The sequence below is a fragment of the Amia ocellicauda genome, chromosome 5 (assembly GCF_036373705.1).
Source record: "Amia ocellicauda isolate fAmiCal2 chromosome 5, fAmiCal2.hap1, whole genome shotgun sequence".
Taxonomy (NCBI): Eukaryota; Metazoa; Chordata; class Actinopteri; order Amiiformes; family Amiidae; genus Amia; species Amia ocellicauda.
The window spans coordinates 26,976,495-26,996,091 of record NC_089854.1 but is presented as its reverse complement, the minus strand read 5'-3'; the positions used below and the strand labels follow the sequence as shown (position 1 = coordinate 26,996,091).

The window sequence follows — 19,597 nt, the reverse complement described above, 5'->3', positions numbered from 1 at the left end:
ACAAGTGGATGTGGCGATTTTTTATAACCCAGAGAAAGGGTGCCGAGTGCATTAAAACGTAACGCACAGCGCCAGGGAGATATATTAAATATCAATTTCTGATTTAGGTTTATTAAAAAGAAAACTTCAAGGCAAGCAATTTTTTTCTAACTTCATAAAAGAGGCTGAGTACAATTTTTTATGTCGCCTATTCAAGTTTCCTTTGTTCACAGTGACCTGTCAACAAGTGTGAAGTGATGGGTGGTGAGCATTATACAGGAGGCAGCCCATTTCGAAGCTGTAAAAGACATGCAGCTACTAGTATAGACTGTAAATCATGCTGCATGCACTGTTATTATTCTGTGTCCCGTTTTTTCTATAGTAAGTGTCAAATTTTGTTTTAATCCCCGAATCTCAACCTAAATGGTGGCAAGGAGGTCTGAAGATGAATGAAGCTCCTGCGATCTCCATCTCTAGCCAGATCCTTTTGTTCTCGGTTGCTACACGTTGACGGACGTCCATGGCTAGCCCAGGCCATTACTCTCTGGCCCAACGGGGTCCCTTTTGACATTTGTAACCAATGAGGGAAAGTTGGCAACCATTCATCTCAACTTTAGCAGTGCTGACAATTAGTTTATGTGTGCTGTGTTGAACGTAGTTCATTTGAAAAATGTCATAAAATTAGCTTCAGCCAAGGCTTACATGCCAATGATGTAATGTTATAACCCTGAACTTTACAACAGTAGTATACAACCATGTTTTTTTGTTTGTTTGTTTGTTTAAAAATGTTCTTTTAAAACACTGGTATGATTGTGGTCTATAGACAAAAATGATTCAGCGGTATCTACCTATATATCACTGTATTGAAAGTGGGCCTATATTGTACTTGGTCTTAGTCAAGTGACTTTTGTTAAATAATGAGACGGGTGTAATTGTATATCCAATTATTAATGTTTCCCTGCACAGATTTATGCCAAAGCAGCTTGAATTGTTTTAATGTCTATATGAAATCACTGATAATCTTCAACAGATTATTATTATAATTAAATTATCCAGTGAAAGCCACTTCAGGAAAAGGGCAAGCAAAAGGAAATAAGAAAATGTAAGCATGTGTTTCTGAATAATCAGAAGCAGTGGTCTGTACAGTGTCTAAAACTATTTAATTTGCTGCAATGTTCTGGATCACAGCAGGTACCTATAATGCCGATTTTCATTTTCCTCCATTTTCCAATTTCTTATGTTTTCATTTTTTTTGTATCTGTTACATTATTGTAAATATGTTCATAGTAGAGCAGTTCTCTTTCCCAGAAAATGTAACAATGGAAGTGCAAGAAATACCATGGGATAGTGTATGTGTCTTATTTTTATATAAGGGAACTGAAAATACTTGTTGTTTCCAACTTTTACAATTCACATTGACATCAATGTGCTTGTTATGTTGAAGGATACCGAAGAAACTGTAACTTGAAAGGTAGTGTGGTGCTGAAACCTGTTCCCTCACCACACTCCCTCAATGTGCTCGGTTTGATCTGGTAAGTTCGTTGCCCCTGTCAGAGATTTTAGAGATTTGAATCAAATCCCCCAAAAGCCGACTTCGCTTTGGACTGAAGAGGTTCAACTCTCTCAGTCTGTCTTGTGTAAGTCATCTGTATGAAGGAGAAGGAAGGGGAGGCATTGGGGGTCAGAGACCAGCAGATAGATGGAAGGAATTAGAGGATCAGAGACGAGGGGGAGTGAGGTATAGTCTGGGAGAGGGCTTTACACAGATTGGGAAAAGAACAATACTGAGGAGGGTAAGAGAAAGGGGGATTGAAGGAAGAAGGTGGACAGAAGGTATAGAAAGATCGGAGTGGTAGAGGAAAGGTGAACAGTTTAGATAAATCCATTTTTAGTTTACTTTGCACCATTACACACTGAGCAGTATCTCAGAGCACTGTACACTTTGAAGTTAAAGGCACTGTAGGTACAGCAGCAAAGAACAAAGAATACGTAAAAGAGAGGCATCGAGAAGGTGGGATAAAATGGGGTGAAGAATTAGGGGAGAAGGAACAGGGAGGCCTACTGAATCACTAAAGCTGGGAAGATGGGATGAGGTATCTGGGGTGAGATAAAAAATCTGGGCTACAAGCTGAGCCGTGGCCTCTTGGGGCTGTCTCTCTCCAAGCCTGTCCAGCTTTCTCGCTGGTACGGCAGAATAGTTTTTCATTTGGATAATGGAGCATTTCCCTAATTGAGAGGACAGTCTCATTTGTTTGCCAACATGTCAATGGCTGCGGCTCTCATTGTTTCCACTACATTTACATTAATGCAATTCTCTGCACTCTTATTAAATAGAGGCTCTTTCTACTCCGTTGATGGCGCACTGTGAAAGCTAATGCTGCTTGGTCAGTGGAAAAGGCTAATAACAATAAAGAAAAGTGAAATAACATTTGTATTTATTCTCCCCCCCCCCCCCACAATCTTCAGTTATAGGTGAAGAACAGATGAAAGAAAGGGAAAAAATTGTATTTGAGTTTTGTAGTATCTTGGTGTTAGTCGTATATGTCCGTGATATACATTAGTTATATTGTAATGAAATGGTGAATTCCCAGTGTATTCCCAGCCGATGGTCACTCATGGATTTTCTGTTGTTCCTGAAGTCATGAATATGCCTTTTCCAGAAACCCAGAAATCATTGTAGTGTAAAGATTCAATACATTTCCTTTCCATATCTTAAAAGGCATTCTTTCAGTCAGTATCTGACACCTTGATCAAAGCTTGCTTTGACTTTTATAGAGATATGTAAATCTCACACGTATCTGTGCCCTGTTTTAATGGGGAGTAACCTCTTCCTGTATAGAATCCAAACTCTTACTGGAGGTCAGGGGACTAATACTGGATCACAATGAATAAATTTTAGAACCATAAATCTGTTTTTAATGGAAAAACTGGTTTTATAGGGTCCTGTAGATGAGTTAACATGGAAGGGGATATAGGGGAAGCATGAATCTGCCAGAATCTTGGGAAACATACTGACAATCATATAATCCCTGAACTTTAATTATTCAAGACTTACTAACTACTGTCGGCATAACATAAGGACTCATTCTATAACTAGTCTAGTTAATGAGTGTTTCATAAAATACTGGAGCAATCTGCATGGAACCTTGATTGAACAATATTAAAATACAATTAATAATATTCTAAACCTCTGCACCAATGCTTGGGTTTTCTATGCAATGCTGACTAACAGGTGGCCAGAGAATCAAAAAATTGTAGACATCCTTTTCCCTACGTGTCAAAATTCTATAACAAAAACAATAATAATAATAATAGTAGTATGAGTAGTGATTTACACAGTGGTGTATACTTTGTATTCATTACAGTGTTTGTGTATCAGTCAGTATCTCCCATTTGAATCCAGCCACTGCACTTCTTTAAGGAGGTGAGTGTTTGTACAGTAAATTGCTCTTAAGGCATGGAGGTCTATTGCTGTGACTTAAGGGTCTGAGTAGTTAGTGTCTGCTATCTTCTGAAGAAGAAAAAAACGAAAAAGATGACTCCTTCTGGCTTGAAAGATTATTGCCCTCCCCAGCAGAAGCTGTACATGAAGGTGACAGGGTCTCTATCGAGAGGTCAGGCTGCAGACTCGAAGGGCAAACCTAGATTATTATTAGATTAATACCCTCAACTATACCCCCCTTAGACACAATGTCCCTACACACACTCCCCACCCCCTGTCCCGTCAATGATAGCGCCTCACTCCCCCGTCCACCGCCCTACCCCTGCAATCACACAGTGACAGAGAAGATGACCCCCGTGCCTGAGGGAGGACTCCCAGAGAGAGACAGTGCTGTCACTCATAGTGAAAGGCTACTCTTCCCTGGAAGCCAAAATCAAATGCTAAGAGTGACAGCACGGTGTCAGGACAAAGCCTGCGCCTGAGTCAGGACTGACCGCAAGAAGAGAAACCGAGACGCCTCTAATTTACACCCTGACACTCAGCCCCGGAGAGGCGGGGGAGTGAAGGAGAGAGGAAGACAGAGAGAGGGAGAGGGAGGTGTGTGGCGGCAGCGGTGATGATGGTGGGTTGGGGGGGGGGGTAGAAAAACCCACGTAAGGGAAACGGCTGCTAGTATTAGAAACCTGTAATTTAAATCAAAGGTTATAATCAAAAATTTATCAGTTAATTGATCTTTCGCCTCGTGCTTGCCAAGAGAGCAATTTAGATTCCCCTCGTTCCAGCCCTGTGCTGCTATCGAACGATGTTCTACAAAATAAAGTGTGTTGGGTAATAATGATCAAGCGATTCTTTAATCTGCCCTGAAACACGATATGATAGCCCTTTCCTTAAGTTATTTAGCTTACAGGACGGCATTTATTTCCCCAGTCTTTTGTAAGGCAAGATGAAAAACGAGACCCAAAAATGTGCACGCTTCCAGTTTTCTCCTGCTTTCTTTTCTTTTCTTTTTTTTTAAATGTTTTCATTCACTTCCAATTTTAGCTGCTCGTACGCCTCTTGAAATCTAAAAAGGGAATTCGCACAAGCCTTTTTTTTTTTAAAGATATGTTTTTTTTGACGCGTATCTTATTTTATGGAGCTTTTTAAAGACACACTTCCAAGGACCGGTTTTACAAGAAATTAGTTTTATGGCCCTTTCTTTCCTGTTGTCCCTCAGCTCTTCAGTATAAAATGTATCTATTCCTCACTACTGAAACTAGTTTAAAGAGCTCTTTCTTACACAGTTGCTTTTGGAAGCTGAAGCCACGCTGAAGTATCCTATGTAGATTTGGTTGTTGCCTACTTATTTATTTATTCATGTATTCCTCCTTCCAGTTTTAGTGAGTCTGTTTTTAAATGCTCCCTCCAGATAAAAAATTTATTGTTGCATTCTTAATCAATTATTTTCTTGTCTTTTTTTTTTTTTTTTTGTCCCTCCAGAACACTTTGTGGTATTTGCATTCTTGTTCAATGAGAATATTTTCAAGAAAGCAATTTGCAGTTTTGGGTGCAGTTCCTCCAGCATTCCTTCATCTTTTACAATACAGAACCATGTTATGTCATCCTTGCAATGCATCATTGGGTTGTTTGTGGGCACCATCTGGGTTAAAATTATGCTTTCAATGCTATTGGAGTTCTGGGCAATTAAGCCTCTTTTTCTTTTTCAGGGTAACCAAGAAGCCACAGCCCCCCCAGAAGCGATGGCCCAGCCGTACCCCCCAGCCCAGTACCCCCCGCCCCCCCAAAACGGGATCCCGGAGTACGCAGCGCCACACCCCCACCCCACACAGGACTACACAGGGCAGAACACAGTGCCAGAGCATGCCATGACCATCTACACCCCCACACAGACACACTCAGACCAGCCGGGCAACGACTCCAACACACCCTCCCTCACTGGCACAACGACAGTACCGGTAAGTCATTGTGTTGTGGGAAGGTACAGCTCAGCTTCTCAGTTGTGGAGGGGTAGATAAGACTATCATCGAGAGACATCAAAACAGAAGGATTATATTGTGTAGTCATTAAATAATGTGGGCTGGAAGATCTAAGCATTCCTTTTACATTGTAACAGGGGAACATCACATTAACATTATGGGCTGCCTGCAATATTGTGATTGTGTTACACTGGGTAATTTATAAAGATCTGCTTAAATCTTGACACCCACACAATCAGGTTTGGGAATCAAGTTTGACAGTTATGTGACATTATGCTGCCTCCTGGGGTCACTACTTATTTTCTGACCATAAAATTGATTTTGATGGTTTCAACCATTGGAAATAACCTTTTATTTGATGGATAAAAACTGTCTGATTGAGCAGAACATCTGTATTCCTGATTACACTGTTTTATAGGGGCATGGGAGACTCCCACACACTGTACTTTGCCAGTCTTATTTTTTTGTTTTTTGTTTGTTTGTAGTCTTCCCAATTTGGCTAAATACTGGTTGGGGATTTTTTTTTTATACAATACAACACAATACATTTTCTTTTAATAATGCAAAATATGCTAAGATTGCATATAGAGACAATAAGCTGAATAAACAGAGCATTAGCTAGTTGCAAAACACAATTCAGTAAAGAAGCACGGCAAATAAACTAAAAGTAAAATGTATTCTAAAATCACAATTAAAAATATTCAACTCAAGCATTTGTACACATAACAATATTTACAGCTCTGAACGCCAACCAATAGATATGACATTACATTAAACTGTTTTGGAGCACTATTGATCATATCTGCATAGCCTCTTACCTGTATTCAAGCTGAATTCAATTCTCCTCTGTTTATTAAAGGTAAATAAAAGTGCTGATTTTTTAAGAACCACTGTAGCAAGAAGAATTGGAATGGATTTAGAAGCGGAAAGAGGAAAAAAACAAAGCGCACGGTGGGGGGGTGGTTTGTGGTGTTTGTGGATGAGGAAAAAAAACAGCTTTTCCATTTGCCATCTTTTGGATATTGCCATATCATTTATTTTGCGCCACCACTGTACAGTACTTTTAATACATAAGACACCTAAGAGGCTGAGCTACTATAGGTGTTCAATTATATAAAGCAGTACATCATAGATGTCGGCAACAGTGTGCGTTGCAATGTGTAATAGTTTATATGTTGTTACTTTTTTTTTTTTTATGCTCTGCCATATCCTAGTCCCTCAATACGTGAAGAAAGGCAGACAGAGGCTCCGGTTGGCCACGGCATATCTCTCACTCTCTGAGGCTCTGGCAATGATGGGTGAAACATCAGAAAACTGCAACATAAGCAGTGGTCTAATCCCCAAGGACGGGGAAGAGAAGAAAGCCCGCCTCGGCCGAGAGCCTCCTCTCTCCGGCAGCCTCTCGGCTCCTCTGTTTTAATGACAGCCTCTCCTGTTTGCTTTGGTGTCAGACAGTGAGAGTCGGCTTTGATTACAAAACCCAATGGGAAAATCACTTGTGACCAGCTCAGCACTTACTGTTTTTATTATTTATAACTTAAAGGGCTAAGACCACGAAATAATGAAATAGAGTGTTTCCCTTAAGTAATGAGAGAGCGGCCGGTGCCTCATTCGATAAATACAAATGGTGTTCTTCTCCTCGCAAGTGTCGCTTGACTGGATCATTGCTTTTTCATTTTCCTGTGTTTCCCTTATTCTATATGTATTCCTTTTCTTAACTGCAGTGGAGGCAACCGGGGGGAGGCATGTGTGTTGGAGTCCCAAGTTCTCCTTGAGGACATTTCACAGTGTTGGCCCCACATGTTCCTCTCCTGTCTTCTGACACACAAGTTCTGAAGACCTCACATGAAAAGAGCCAAATGATAGAAAGCAAACAAGACTACTTCTTTAAAGCAGGAGGCAGCATGGGGGCTCCTGAGCCAGAGACTTTTATTTTATCTTATCTTATCTGATTTTATTTTATTTTATTTCAAATCCAGTAGGTGGGGGAATGTAGATTTGTGTGAAAATCAGTTTTAGGTGCGTTTTAAAAATAAATGTTTGGTATCCAAGGAACCAGTGTCGGCTTTACAGCACATTGACAACTGAATTTCTCCTATTATTAATTTGTATGGTCAAGTAATGAACGAAAAGTGCTCTGAACGCTGGCCGTATTAACTTTATTAATTAAGCAACCAGTTCCTCCGTGTTTAAAATTTTGGGTTAAAGGCCTGGAATTTTTTTTAAAGATCTGCAAGTGTAACTGTAAGTATAACAAAATATAAATATAACAAAAACTTCTCTGAAAACAGGCTATGTGTGACACCAGCACTAAGAGAGAAAAAAAAAGCCTTCCCTTCTCACTAGTGCTCGTAAGTGACAGAAAGGGTTGTCTGTAACTCCTTTGGAAAGAAAGGGTAAAAAAAAAAAGAAAAGAAGCAAGAGAACAAAAAAAATAAATAAAGCGGCTCAGTCTAATCCCTTTAAGTGAAGCGCTGGTATCACCCTAATCGGATGTAATCTACCTGCTTGGCAGCTTTCCAATCAGATAGTTTCAATTATGTGGTTGTACTGCAGTTCCAAGGGGAAAAGTGCTGAGGAGAGCACTTTGGAAGTGATTTGCAGATAACACTGAATGAGTATGTTAGAGAAATGACTGAACAAGAAGCTGGGTTACTTCTCCAAGCTAACAGCCTGCGTGGCGGGAGTCTTTTACAGACCCTCCAGAGTGACAGCGCTGGGGGAGGGGGGGAGGGCAAAGGGGTACAGAAGGTGGTCTTGTATGATAATGTTGAGGCAATTATCTTCTTTAGCAGCCTTACCACTCCGATCTGACTCTCTGAGACTTTGTTTGCCGTTGATGCACAGTGGAGTGAACAGAGATGCGATGTGAGGACAGACACAGGTTTACTATTGGCACAAGTAGAAGTCCTAGCATTAGTAGTACTGGAGTAAGTATGAAAATACAAGTTCTGGCTGTTTTAAATGAAAACCTGTTGTGTTGTTTTGTTTTTTATCTCGCTGAACAGCAAGTGTACATTGAAGGTCCCTCACACTTACCTAGGGACCAAGTTATCAGGTCTGACTGGTTGAAATGATTTACTTATTGACTCCTGCATGTAGTGGTACAAAGAAACACTATAACTCACCTGCAACGTGATTCACTAAAACAGCCTTATTCTGCAGTGTGGTTCCTTCTTATGCTAACAATGTGTAGAAAGACAAACTGGTTCCCATTTCCCATATCAAATCACGTATATTATTTAGGCACAGACTGTAGAGAAAAACACAGATGCAGTTCTCTTTGTTGAACTGTCCACTTAAATCCTAATTTTTGGAAGAAGAGTTCCAAAAGACATATGGAGAAAATCATGTCTTAGTGAAATCCACTTCTTCTACCTGACAATCAGAAATACCAACCCCACATTTAGGGACTGAGCCCACTCATAGCTTAACCAAACATTTCCCATAGCAATCATAAATAATAATTTTTCACAACCGTGCACTTATGATTGCATGCTTGATTGTCATTACACCATCTTTATTTAAATCATAATAGTAATAAAGGTAGGAAGATAGTAACCAATTAAACTGACAGAAGTAGCCCAGGGCAGTTGTTGACACACCTGATCACCAGTCTTCCTATTTGGGGGGCCGTGGGAATGTGCCACTGAAGAAGAGACGCTTAATTACTTTTCAACAAGATGACGAAAAAGAAAACCCTTTGAAACCTCGTCTCTAAAAAGACAGATGCAGAGCACGCAAGCTGCAATATAATTAACATGCAATTAACACAAATTAAAAGACAAATTGCTAAACTAAAACCCCTGTAGAAGGCTCCTTAATGGTGTGAAAGCAGGAGGATGGTGGTGGAGGTGGTGATGGGGTAATTAAATCAAAAATGTACAGAACGCCTACCTGAGTGAAGTGCTAGCTGTGCACTTCTTTCTTATTTAGCTATTTTATGTGATTTGATATAAAGCTCCATTAAGAGTTCGAGACTTTTCCAAAGAGGAGCAAGAATCTCAAGAGGAGGGGCTAAAAAAACACACAAAAAACAAATGGGCTTTCGTTTCCCTTGCTGGTATACTATTGAGCAAGACACAGACTCAATGAAGTTTAGAGGCCCATCTCCCAGCTCTGGTCCCCAGTCTTGCTGCAGACTGGAAGGGCTGTCTTATGAGCTGTGGGAATGTGTGAACGGGTGAGCGCGTAGCATTTGTGTGTTTCTGTGTCTGGGCGTATCTATCTGTGTTCTCACTCTCTGCTTCCGAAGCCACTTTTACCTCACAGGAGGGCACTTTTCCTTCACAGCGATTTCCCGATAAGTGGGTTATGAGAAGGCAGGGAGACGGAGAGCGAGCAAGCAATGGAGGGAGAGAGAGACAGAGAAAGCCCTGGAATGCAGACTAAGCAGGGAAGTGCACTGTGGTAGAGACAGAAACACAATCCCGGCTTACATCTCAGAACTCAAAACAGTTTGAAGAAAGTCATATTTTTTTCTTTGTCTATCTTTATTTGTATTTATTTTTACAGAAGCACAAATTCTGCACCTTGCTCACAGAAACGGAGAAACAGAAATAGGAAATTACTTTATGGGGGGAAAAAGATAGATACATATACACATGCTAAATGAAATAAGAAGGCTGTCTCAAGCTAAGTGGGATTCACATATTCTCTGTTAATACTATCATCATTATTACCTTTTTGTAAGGTAAGCAGAACAATCCGGGGTGGGGGGTGTATGCTACCTGTTCACTTGCTATTATACTTCTCCTTGCTGAACTGGTGGGAACTGCTGTGAGCTGAGAATCTTAACCACAAATGACACCTTTATGATAAATGATACAGAACATGTGCTCCGCTCAGCCCCGGAGGCAGTGAGATTTCATACAAGGCACTCCAGGGGAAGGGGGAACGCGGAGTTGTAATTACGCAACCGTTTAACCCATCTATCTGCCGAGGCTTCAGCGGCCGGGCTCAGGCATGGAGCAGCACAGCTGGGAGACAGCCGAGCTGCAATAGGCCAATTAGTTTGGGAGTGCATAGGATCTGGGGACAGAAGTTAAAACGCAAAGCGTGGAGGGAGGGGGTTAGCGCTCCATCTTGAAAGGGAGATGACTGTCTGCCGAGGTGCATTTCTCCAGCAATCAATAAGGGCCGTGGCACTGACAAATAATCGGAGGACACAATTTCAAAGGGCTTTTCATTACTTAACTCTTAATCACTGTGCGGTGTGTAAATGCTGCAGGCTCCTGCCGTGAGGCGCAGAAACTTGTCAGCACATCTGTCCGTGTCCCAGACCGGTCGGATCACTAGCTCTCTGGCTGTCTCTGGTCTCTCATGGTTGGGGTGCGGTGTTGTGGTGACTGCTTGAAAGGAGACTCCCTTGGCTCAGACCTCCCCTCAATCCGTACCCCCCTCCCCCCCAAAAACATGGTAAATTAACACAATTACAAAAGAAACAAGCTATGTGTGTGCTCCACTGTGAGGCAGTTTTCTTTGTGAACTGTAAAGGCTGTTGTTTTGGGTGGTTCACTTGATGCTGTGGTGTGTGTGACATCTTATCGGTCTCCTAATGACGAGGTGGCGGCAACAATTTCAGAACAGCAGCTCTCATCTCTCAAAAGGCATGGTCCTGGTGATACTTATGCCTGCGCTGTGCTTGAGATAAACAGGGCATTGTACAATGCAGAAGATGGATCAGGGAAGACCAGCCGTGCCGCAGATATCATAGGGTTCAAGTCAGGACAGCACAGACACTAACAGTGTGACCGTGTCTGGGCCCATTGAGCACTAGATTGCTGCAGTGGTATCGCAGGCTGAATCGCAGATGTATTTTGACTAGGCAGGCCAGGGGAGATGAGAATAAAGAGACTATATGTGAGTAGATGTGTGTGTGTGTTGTTGTTGTTGTAGCTGTGCAGGGACTGATGCATCTGATTTTTAAAAGTTGACTATGTTCTCCGTGATAGATGAGAGGGAGCAATACACTGCCAGAGGCTGCCTGATCACCCCCCCCACATACACACACCCACCCTTCCCCTGGTTTCTCTCAGAGTTGTCAATGTAATGCATCTCTCCACAGTGTGCACACACACCCCTCAGCATGGCTCAACCACTTAACCCCTCTCACACTAACACATGTCGCACTCAAGAGGCCCTCTCCCTCATCCTTTCATTACAGCAACTAATCTCTGAGCTGCCGGGAGCTCCCATACATTAGCAACCTGAATCAGGAAGACTGATAGGCAGTTTGCAATGCATCGGTTTTGGGGAGTGTTGCTTTAGCCCACTTTGGCATCATCCCAGGGTGCCTGCAGGATGTGGCCAAAGCTGTATGTGCACAACAGATTTCAGCAGATCGTACAAAAACTATCAGTTGTATTCTATTTTATCATGCAAAACATTTCTGCTCGTATCTTTTTTCCCCCCTTTTCAACAGATCAATGCAATAAATTGCTTTGTCTTGACTTATTAAAACCCATTGTTTTCATATGATGTTACCAGCTTTGCACCTTCCAGCAGGTGTGTAATATTCAATATTGTGAGAGTTGTGCGGCTCAATTGAAAGCCACTCAGTGGTGTATTTCCTGTGCTGTGTACATGATACAGGCACTTTATGCTGTGGAAGTGTTTGTGCTAGCAGCTTTTCAATGTCGCGCAAGGAGGAATACCTTGGGGACCTTTTGGTTTACACATCTTATTCAAACAGCCTCTTGTGTACTTAGCTGAGGAGCCTGGTGTTTCAGCAGAGCTCAGAATCGCAGTCTCGGTGCACAGCACACTTTCCTGTCAAATAGGTTGCTTATTGATGGAATGTAGTCCTCTTCATTTATTACCCATTCAAATCCAAGCCCATGCATTTTTGATTTTGTGGAGGTGCAGAGAAAATAAGTTGGAAAAGGGTAAAGTGCGGGGGGTGCTGCCAAATTGTTGAGTAGGAAGGGGACTATTTGTCCCGTATACCTCTTAAATAACATCTATGAATGATCACGTCTTTCATAAAGTTGGGGGGACGCCTATGATTGAGTGGGGACAAATTGATGCTCTCTCAATATCTCGCGGGGGGGGGTTATTCTAAATGGCAAACAATAACCCAGCCCACAATATAGAATCCTGTACATAGAATTCAAATTTAAAGAATGTGCAACAAATTAGAGGGAAAATAACAGTAAGTGTAGAAGACAGAGAGATACTGCTGACTCGCATGACTATAGAGACCCCTAGAAAAGATTGCAGCAACCATAATGAGAGATAATAATTGTAAGTAAATGAACAGTAAATGTTAGTCTTATTTTTTTAAATAAAAACTTGGAACTATACACTTATCGTTAACGTTGCTGTGAGCTGAAGAATAGTTAATGTACACTTCATTAAAGTTGATGCAAAGCCTTGGTATAGACAACAGTCTTAATCTGTATGTGTGCATTATATATATATATATATATTTTCAGAAAATGCTCATTAGACAAATATCTGGTCTGTGAAGCCAGCTCACCTTTTAATTGGGATGTTCTTCCATATATATTTTAACTGCAGCATTGCTTCAGAGCATGAAAGGTTATTCTGTTGCACGCAGTTAAATATTTGTGAATTTGTGTGGCTTCCCACTCTGCGCTGGTGCATCCGCAGATAGATAAGACCATATTTCGGTTTTATTGGTAATATGAAGACTTCTGTGTTTGAAGTAAATCTTGGTTGTCACAGACAGGAGCTCAAAGGCATGTCATTCATCCTGTAAAGTGTTAGAGTCACAGCCACTCTGCACATGATGGACAGACCAGTGCAAGGGCTTTGTATTGAAGGAATGTCACCAATATATATTTCCTTGGGTTTTTATGCCTGGCACATAATCATTAGCAGCCTTTTTCAGGACATGTATCCAAAACATGTATTAATCGTGCAGTATCTTCACTATCAGTCTCTTGTGCTGAAATTAGTGTTTTGGATTTTGTGAAGATGGACATTTATATAACACTAAGGTTCTTAGCCAAGCCAACAAAGGAGTGGGATGTGTGTTGCAAAGCATAATCACTATATTTCAACATCACTGTCTGTCTGTTTTGTGTCTCTTCCCCATAGCTTTAATGTGTCCAAGGCTACAGTGCCAGAGGGGAACTCATTAACAGACTGCTCTTTGTTTCCCTCCAGCAGACAGACGAGGTGGCGCAGACAGAGGGCTCACAGCAGCTACAGCTACAGCCCACAGACACTTCGGAGAAGCAGCAGCCCAAACGGTTACATGTCTCCAACATCCCCTTCCGCTTCCGAGACCCCGACTTGCGGCAAATGTTCGGGGTGAGTCTGGGGCTATGGGAAGTTTCTTACTGGTGGTTTACTAAAGGGGTTTGGGTCGAAATCAGCACAACACATAGGTTATGTCCTTCACGGTATTTCTCGAAAGTTGGAAGTATTGTTTTAGTTTTCTATATATATATATATTGAAGTATGCATTCTGAATTGCCGGAGTACATTTATGATCAAATCAAAACTACTACTAAATACACAGTCCCCAGTCTAATGAAAGTGCATTAATAGAACATGTTTGGAGTCACAAGTCCCCTCAGTAGAGCCTGTGGACAGAAAATGACTTTAGTTGGTTGACCTCATTCCAACATGTCCATTGGTACTGTAAAATGCAGCCGTGACATTCTGCTTTGGTGTCTTGAGCTTGCTGAAACTCACTTGTGAAGCTCCATTACTTACTGCATTGGGCAAAAAGCATTATAGCATAGATGTCTGTAGCATTTTATGCAAAGAACACCTCAAATCACTTTACTCTGTAATTCTACTCACAAGATCCAGAAATTGTCCAATTTATCAACTAATGAAAAGCTATTGACCAGAGAAAAGTATGAAAGTGTTGTCTAGAAAATAATTACACAGGATCAGTTTTCAAGGACATGTTCCACAAATACAGAGTCATGACTCAATTGTAGAGCGGTTCGCACTTCAGATTTTCTTTGGCTGTCTATGTGTTTCCATTTCCAAATTTTATGACCCTTCCTATTTTGTTAATGCTGGGTTTAGACATTTCTTAATTTTGAGTGAAACAAGTGTCTTCCAATCCTGAACCTTTCATCCAATATGAAAGCTTCATCAATTCTTTAAAACCTTAAGATTGTGGTAATAGAGAGACAGGGATTATGTCGCTATGATGTGTCTTCAGAAAGAAATACTATTCAAAAAAGAACTGGACTGTTTCTCATAGATTTCTTATTTGTCGAGATCTCGTTTGAAAGAAGTGGTGCTCTGCTTTAGTCTCATCTTTGTCACTCTGGCAATATTATGATACCGTCTAGACTTCCTCAAAGCCTTTAAAGAATGAGAAGTACTTTTGCGTTGATAATAACACAAACTAACAGCCTTTTTAAGATCAAAATCAGTTCAAAATTAACATATCAGTAAGAAGTGTAAGGCTACACCTTGTTGACTAATCCTGAAATAGAGGTTTCGTTTTGGTACAGATTGCAGCAGCGGGTACTTTGCCAGAATGTGATAAAACTGATGTTCAGTTGGTCTGGCTTGTTAAGAATCTAGGTCGACATTTACTGGTAGTATAGCAGACAATAACATTTAATCTTATAAAGAGTCAAGATTTATTCTCTACTTAAAGTGTAAAAAAACAAAAAAACAACTGTCGCCCACAGTCCTTTGTTCTTCCAATCTCCAAAGATATCTTGTCCTTTATTTTTTTAAAGGACTTCCAGGCCTTGAAGTCTAGAGTGCTGTAAGATGGAAGGTCCCAGCAGTGGAAACATAATTAATAGTATTTTTCACTGCAATTAAAAGGGAGTTTATCCTAATTAGGTGCTGGTGTGATGAAAGATGCTGGTGCAGGGATGATAGGTGTGGGCTCCTGCACAACGATCTTTGGGAGCCGGTAGGGTGGCTGGAATTCTATTGCTTTGGGTCTCCAAGGATTCATTAAGGTGCTGAGAGCAGCGCAGCAATTAGTCACCAAGTCACCGAGAGCCTGGCTGATAAGAGGAGCACAGCAAGACGGAGAGATGAGATGGGCTGAGATAGAGGCTCTGTAGCATCTTGAAGTCTCAGTTAGACAAAGGCTTTTACTTTTCCCTCTGGGAGGTGGATGTCAAGGGAAAGAAGCATGTCAAAGTTGACTGTCAACTATGTGGTGTGTTTTATTTTTCCAACATACAATTTTTTTGTTCATTTTAGGTCGAATATAAAATGAAACAAATAGTAATACATATATTTTTAAAGACTAGTAGTGAGTTTCTAGCTGTTGGGACAAGTGTCAAAAGTGGCAAGTGTCAAGAGCTGTTTTATGTATGTATACAGTACTTGGTAAGAGCAATTGATTTTAATGTGAATGCTACCGAGTTTCTGGAGTGAAATTCAGCCTCACATGTTGAGTTATATGGAAATTATTTAAACATGTACACCTTTACATAAACCTCAGTGTAGAGGTAATAAATAAGCAGTAATATAGTAATAAAGTGTTTTTTTCATCTGTATGATTCAATGAAATCTGCAATGCAAAAAGGAAAATAAATTAGTATTCCTGACAAAATCTTCTTAAGAATGCTTAAAACAATTTAGATATTTGACAAAATACTGCTATCAGTATACAGATTTATATTTGTGAGTGTCTGTGTGTTTGTGTTCTTGAAACCAAAATGCCATCTGAAGAAACAAGTTCAAAAATATAGGTGTTACGTTTTCAGTCAACCTTTTTTTTTTTTCCTGAGTTGCAGATGGAGCTGCAATGTTTAGCTCATTTGTTTGGTGTTTATAGAAATCCAGAGGAATTGGAAATTAAGATTGGTTTCTAATTAGCTCAGAGACTTTGTTTGTTTCATTTAAATGTACAACTTTTTTAAGAAATGTGATGCAAATTTAGAAACTCAGCAGAACCTTTTCCTCCTTGTCGATGAAATAGGGTTTAGATTAATTGGAGTGTGGAATAGAGCTAACGCTTCGCAACAAAGATCCCGTCAGTTTTCTGTTTTTTTACAATGGGCTTCAATTGGATCATTTTGTGCAGCTCGTTCTATCTGGAGGTAATTGCTGTAATGTGCCACCAGCTCAATGTGCCATTACAGCTCTGCATGAACAGCGGCACAATGCAAACAAAAGCAATATTGGAACATTACAGCATTCAATGGCGTAATGGACTCCAGGTTAAGAACACACAGGCTACCAGCTATAAAATCCACCTTAACAGTTTTTCTTTTGCGCCCCAACTTTTATTCTTCCAACCTCGGTCAGTACCTTTTGATCATAGCAGTCACATCTTGGCATTAGTTGGCATTTTCTGAGTGTGCATACTGTCATATTCACACTGTATTCTTGGTATAATTACATAGTAATAACGATGTGCATATTCTATTACACATTTATAGTTACATACAAGTGTTCATAACTACACATTACTTACATTGTAACATTGTAGCAGTGTGTAACTATAGTGTATATACATTATAACTAAATCATTAATTTTGCAGTTTCTGCACCAAATAATTGTCATCTTAATGTAAACTGTAGCAATGAAAATAAACAAAAAAAGTGAAAGATACAGATGTTCTCAGATCACACAATCACAAAGTATGAAAATTCACATTGTTGGGAAACAAATCTTCAACTGATACAGTATTAGGGTAAGAGGGGAAGAATAGTCTGACAATTTAGTAAAAATGACATGCAGTGCCTCCTTCCATATATGTGACAATTCAGCAGAGAAATCTTAATGTTCTCGTTGTTCTCCATATACATTGAACCTTAGATTACTGGGTTTGAAAGGAATGAAAGAAATGGAATAAAAAAACACAGGGAATTAGGGAAATAAGAGTGAAGTTGTAAAATTAGGTTATATAATAGTTCTTAGTGTGAGCTTTTGAAAATACACTGGACTTCTTTAAGATCTCACTTAAGCCAAACTTGTTCTTAAGACAATATTTTAATGACTGTGTGTCTGTTAAATGTATCTTTAAATTCTAAGTGCACTTCAAGCACACCAGGCAGCTGCCTGCCTGCTCTGTGATCATCCATTGTATAGTACTGACATTAATTTACCACCACATAAAGAGGTCTTTGGAGATGGCAGCTCTCAAGGCTTTATTGTATTGTAGTAATTAAAGGACACCTCTTGATGTATATTTAGATATAAACCAGGCAAGCTTTGCCTTCTACGAAGAGCACTGCTTGGATACCTTATATTTTAATGACACTACACCTCAAAGCCCAGCTGTTTGTGAGGCCTGCTTTCTTCATAGTCCCAAAGGTGATAGCAGTAAATTAGATAGTATATCACCCCAAACATCGGCCCTCATTATAGGTTTTCTGTAAGACCCACCTTTAGAGTGTGTAACTCGGAAAGTGCATGGATCTGGGATAGCCTCATCTTGTTGGATATGCAGGCTGCATATGTAGACAGGCTATCCTGAAAGTGGCTATCATTTTAATTTTAATGAAACAATTCAATTTACTATTATTATTATTATTATTATTATTATTATTTTTATTTTTTTTATTGCTATATTTCCTATATCCCACAATTAAATTACTGAGTATCACAAACATAATATCTATTAATATCCTTGCAAGAGGAGGTGTCTGAATTAGTCTTAGTAATAATTATTAATAATTAGTAGACTTGTGTGAGATAGTATTGTAAAGTAAATGGGAGAAAGAAATATCTCCATATGTTTACGGTGTTTAAACTTAAAAAAAAAAAGAAAAGTGGTTTAGAAGTAATCATTTTTTAAATTAGACTTTATAATTTTGAAATTACTTTTGTGCCTTTGGTGATTTTAATTATGACGCTTAAAACAGATGTGGAAAAGCCTTTGTACAATCAAAGTGGCCAATTTTATCCTCTAATACCAAGCTTGGATAGAAAGCTGGGGAATCACTCTGAGGGGCATCCAGTGCAAATTAGTGTTGGCCCAAGAAATTCTGCAGCAATAAATGACTGAAACCGCTAAGGGGAAGGACATGGGGATGTAGGAAGGCTGTAGGAAGATTGATCAAATGGACAACTAATTTTCCTTTTGGCGTCATTGAAATTAAAAAGAAAAGGCAACACAGTCTGAGAACATCAGCGGCAGAAATATCTCTTGGTGACATTGTAGCAGCTAACGGCCGCTCTCAATGTGCTGAGGAATTAATTAACTTTGTGGAAGCAAGGAAATGTTTTGGGAAATTGTAAGGTTGCACAATAAACTACGAAGGGTTGCACCAGAACACAGATAATCCAGACTGCGTGTCCTCCTGGTTTATATTGTAAATTCTCATGATTTCCTAATTCATCTACCCAAAAGGAGAGAAGAAATTGTGTGTTGGCCTTGAATTACAGATACAAAACTTCCTGCTTCAAGTTTATGTCGTGTTCTGCATAGAGTTTTCACGCCAGCATGAGTATTTACCTTCTAAAAGTTAGACCTCAGCTGTGGGTCCAAGTCATTTGGTCCCATGATGTTCCTACCACCTTTAAACCTGCTTTTAAATCCTTATATCCATATCTGAGGCAAATCTCAATATCTGTCCATATGGCCTGAGAGAGAAATGGTATACAACTGACTGTAGTAAATCCCAGCCCTGAGATATTACACTCACACATCCCTTGTTACCTATGTGTTTATTTATGTATTATTATTTTCATAGCTGAATCCAAGTATTGTGATTTTCTTTACTTGGTTGTGTTCCCCTTTGTCTTGCAGTCGGTGTTATTAAAGAACATAAGTCACTTTAGAATACATTCAGATGACCGGGTGGGGGTTAAGGATCTCCTTCTCAGTCTTTCAAAAGTGTTGGCATTTCATAGAAGCAATACCATCACCTCGGCCTACACTGAGATAGCTCTTTTCTCACAAGTACAAAAAACATCTAAAAAAAAATATTTACACCAGGTTATTGCACTGACAACCCAAATACTATAAACCAAGTGTTTTTAGATAAAGGCATCGAGTATCTGGAGATTGAATAATAAAAAATTGCAATTCTTTAAAAAAAAAAAAAAAGGAATAAGAAAACCATACACTCACAATTTGAAGTAGATGCTTGTGCATGATGTATTCCCATTGATAAAAAGGCTTTCATTCGAACAAGAGGGGAAAGATTTCAAGAAGCTGTTTTCAGGCTCAAGAATTGCAAATCTATAGCAGATGATACCTCAGTCTGTGTGAGAATATGCTGGAATTTAAGACGCTATGTGTATAGCAACAACACAGATGTCTAGAAGTGTGTTTTTAGG

At 39.9% G+C, this 19,597-nt stretch overlaps 1 protein-coding gene across 5 annotated transcripts in view; it reads left to right on the top strand.

Moving 5' to 3' along the window:
- Positions 1-19,597, top strand: part of rbfox3a (RNA binding fox-1 homolog 3a) — a 466,772-nt gene that overhangs the window by 404,564 nt on the left and 42,611 nt on the right. For 4 of the 5 annotated variants that reach the window (XM_066704644.1, XM_066704645.1, XM_066704640.1 and 1 more), the window contains 2 exons: positions 5,128-5,376; positions 13,531-13,677. In XM_066704644.1, the coding sequence (XP_066560741.1) occupies positions 5,128-5,376; positions 13,531-13,677 (396 nt within the window). The remainder of the gene's footprint in view (positions 1-5,127; positions 5,377-13,530; positions 13,678-19,597) is intronic. The other variant, XM_066704642.1, reaches the window with a different exon arrangement.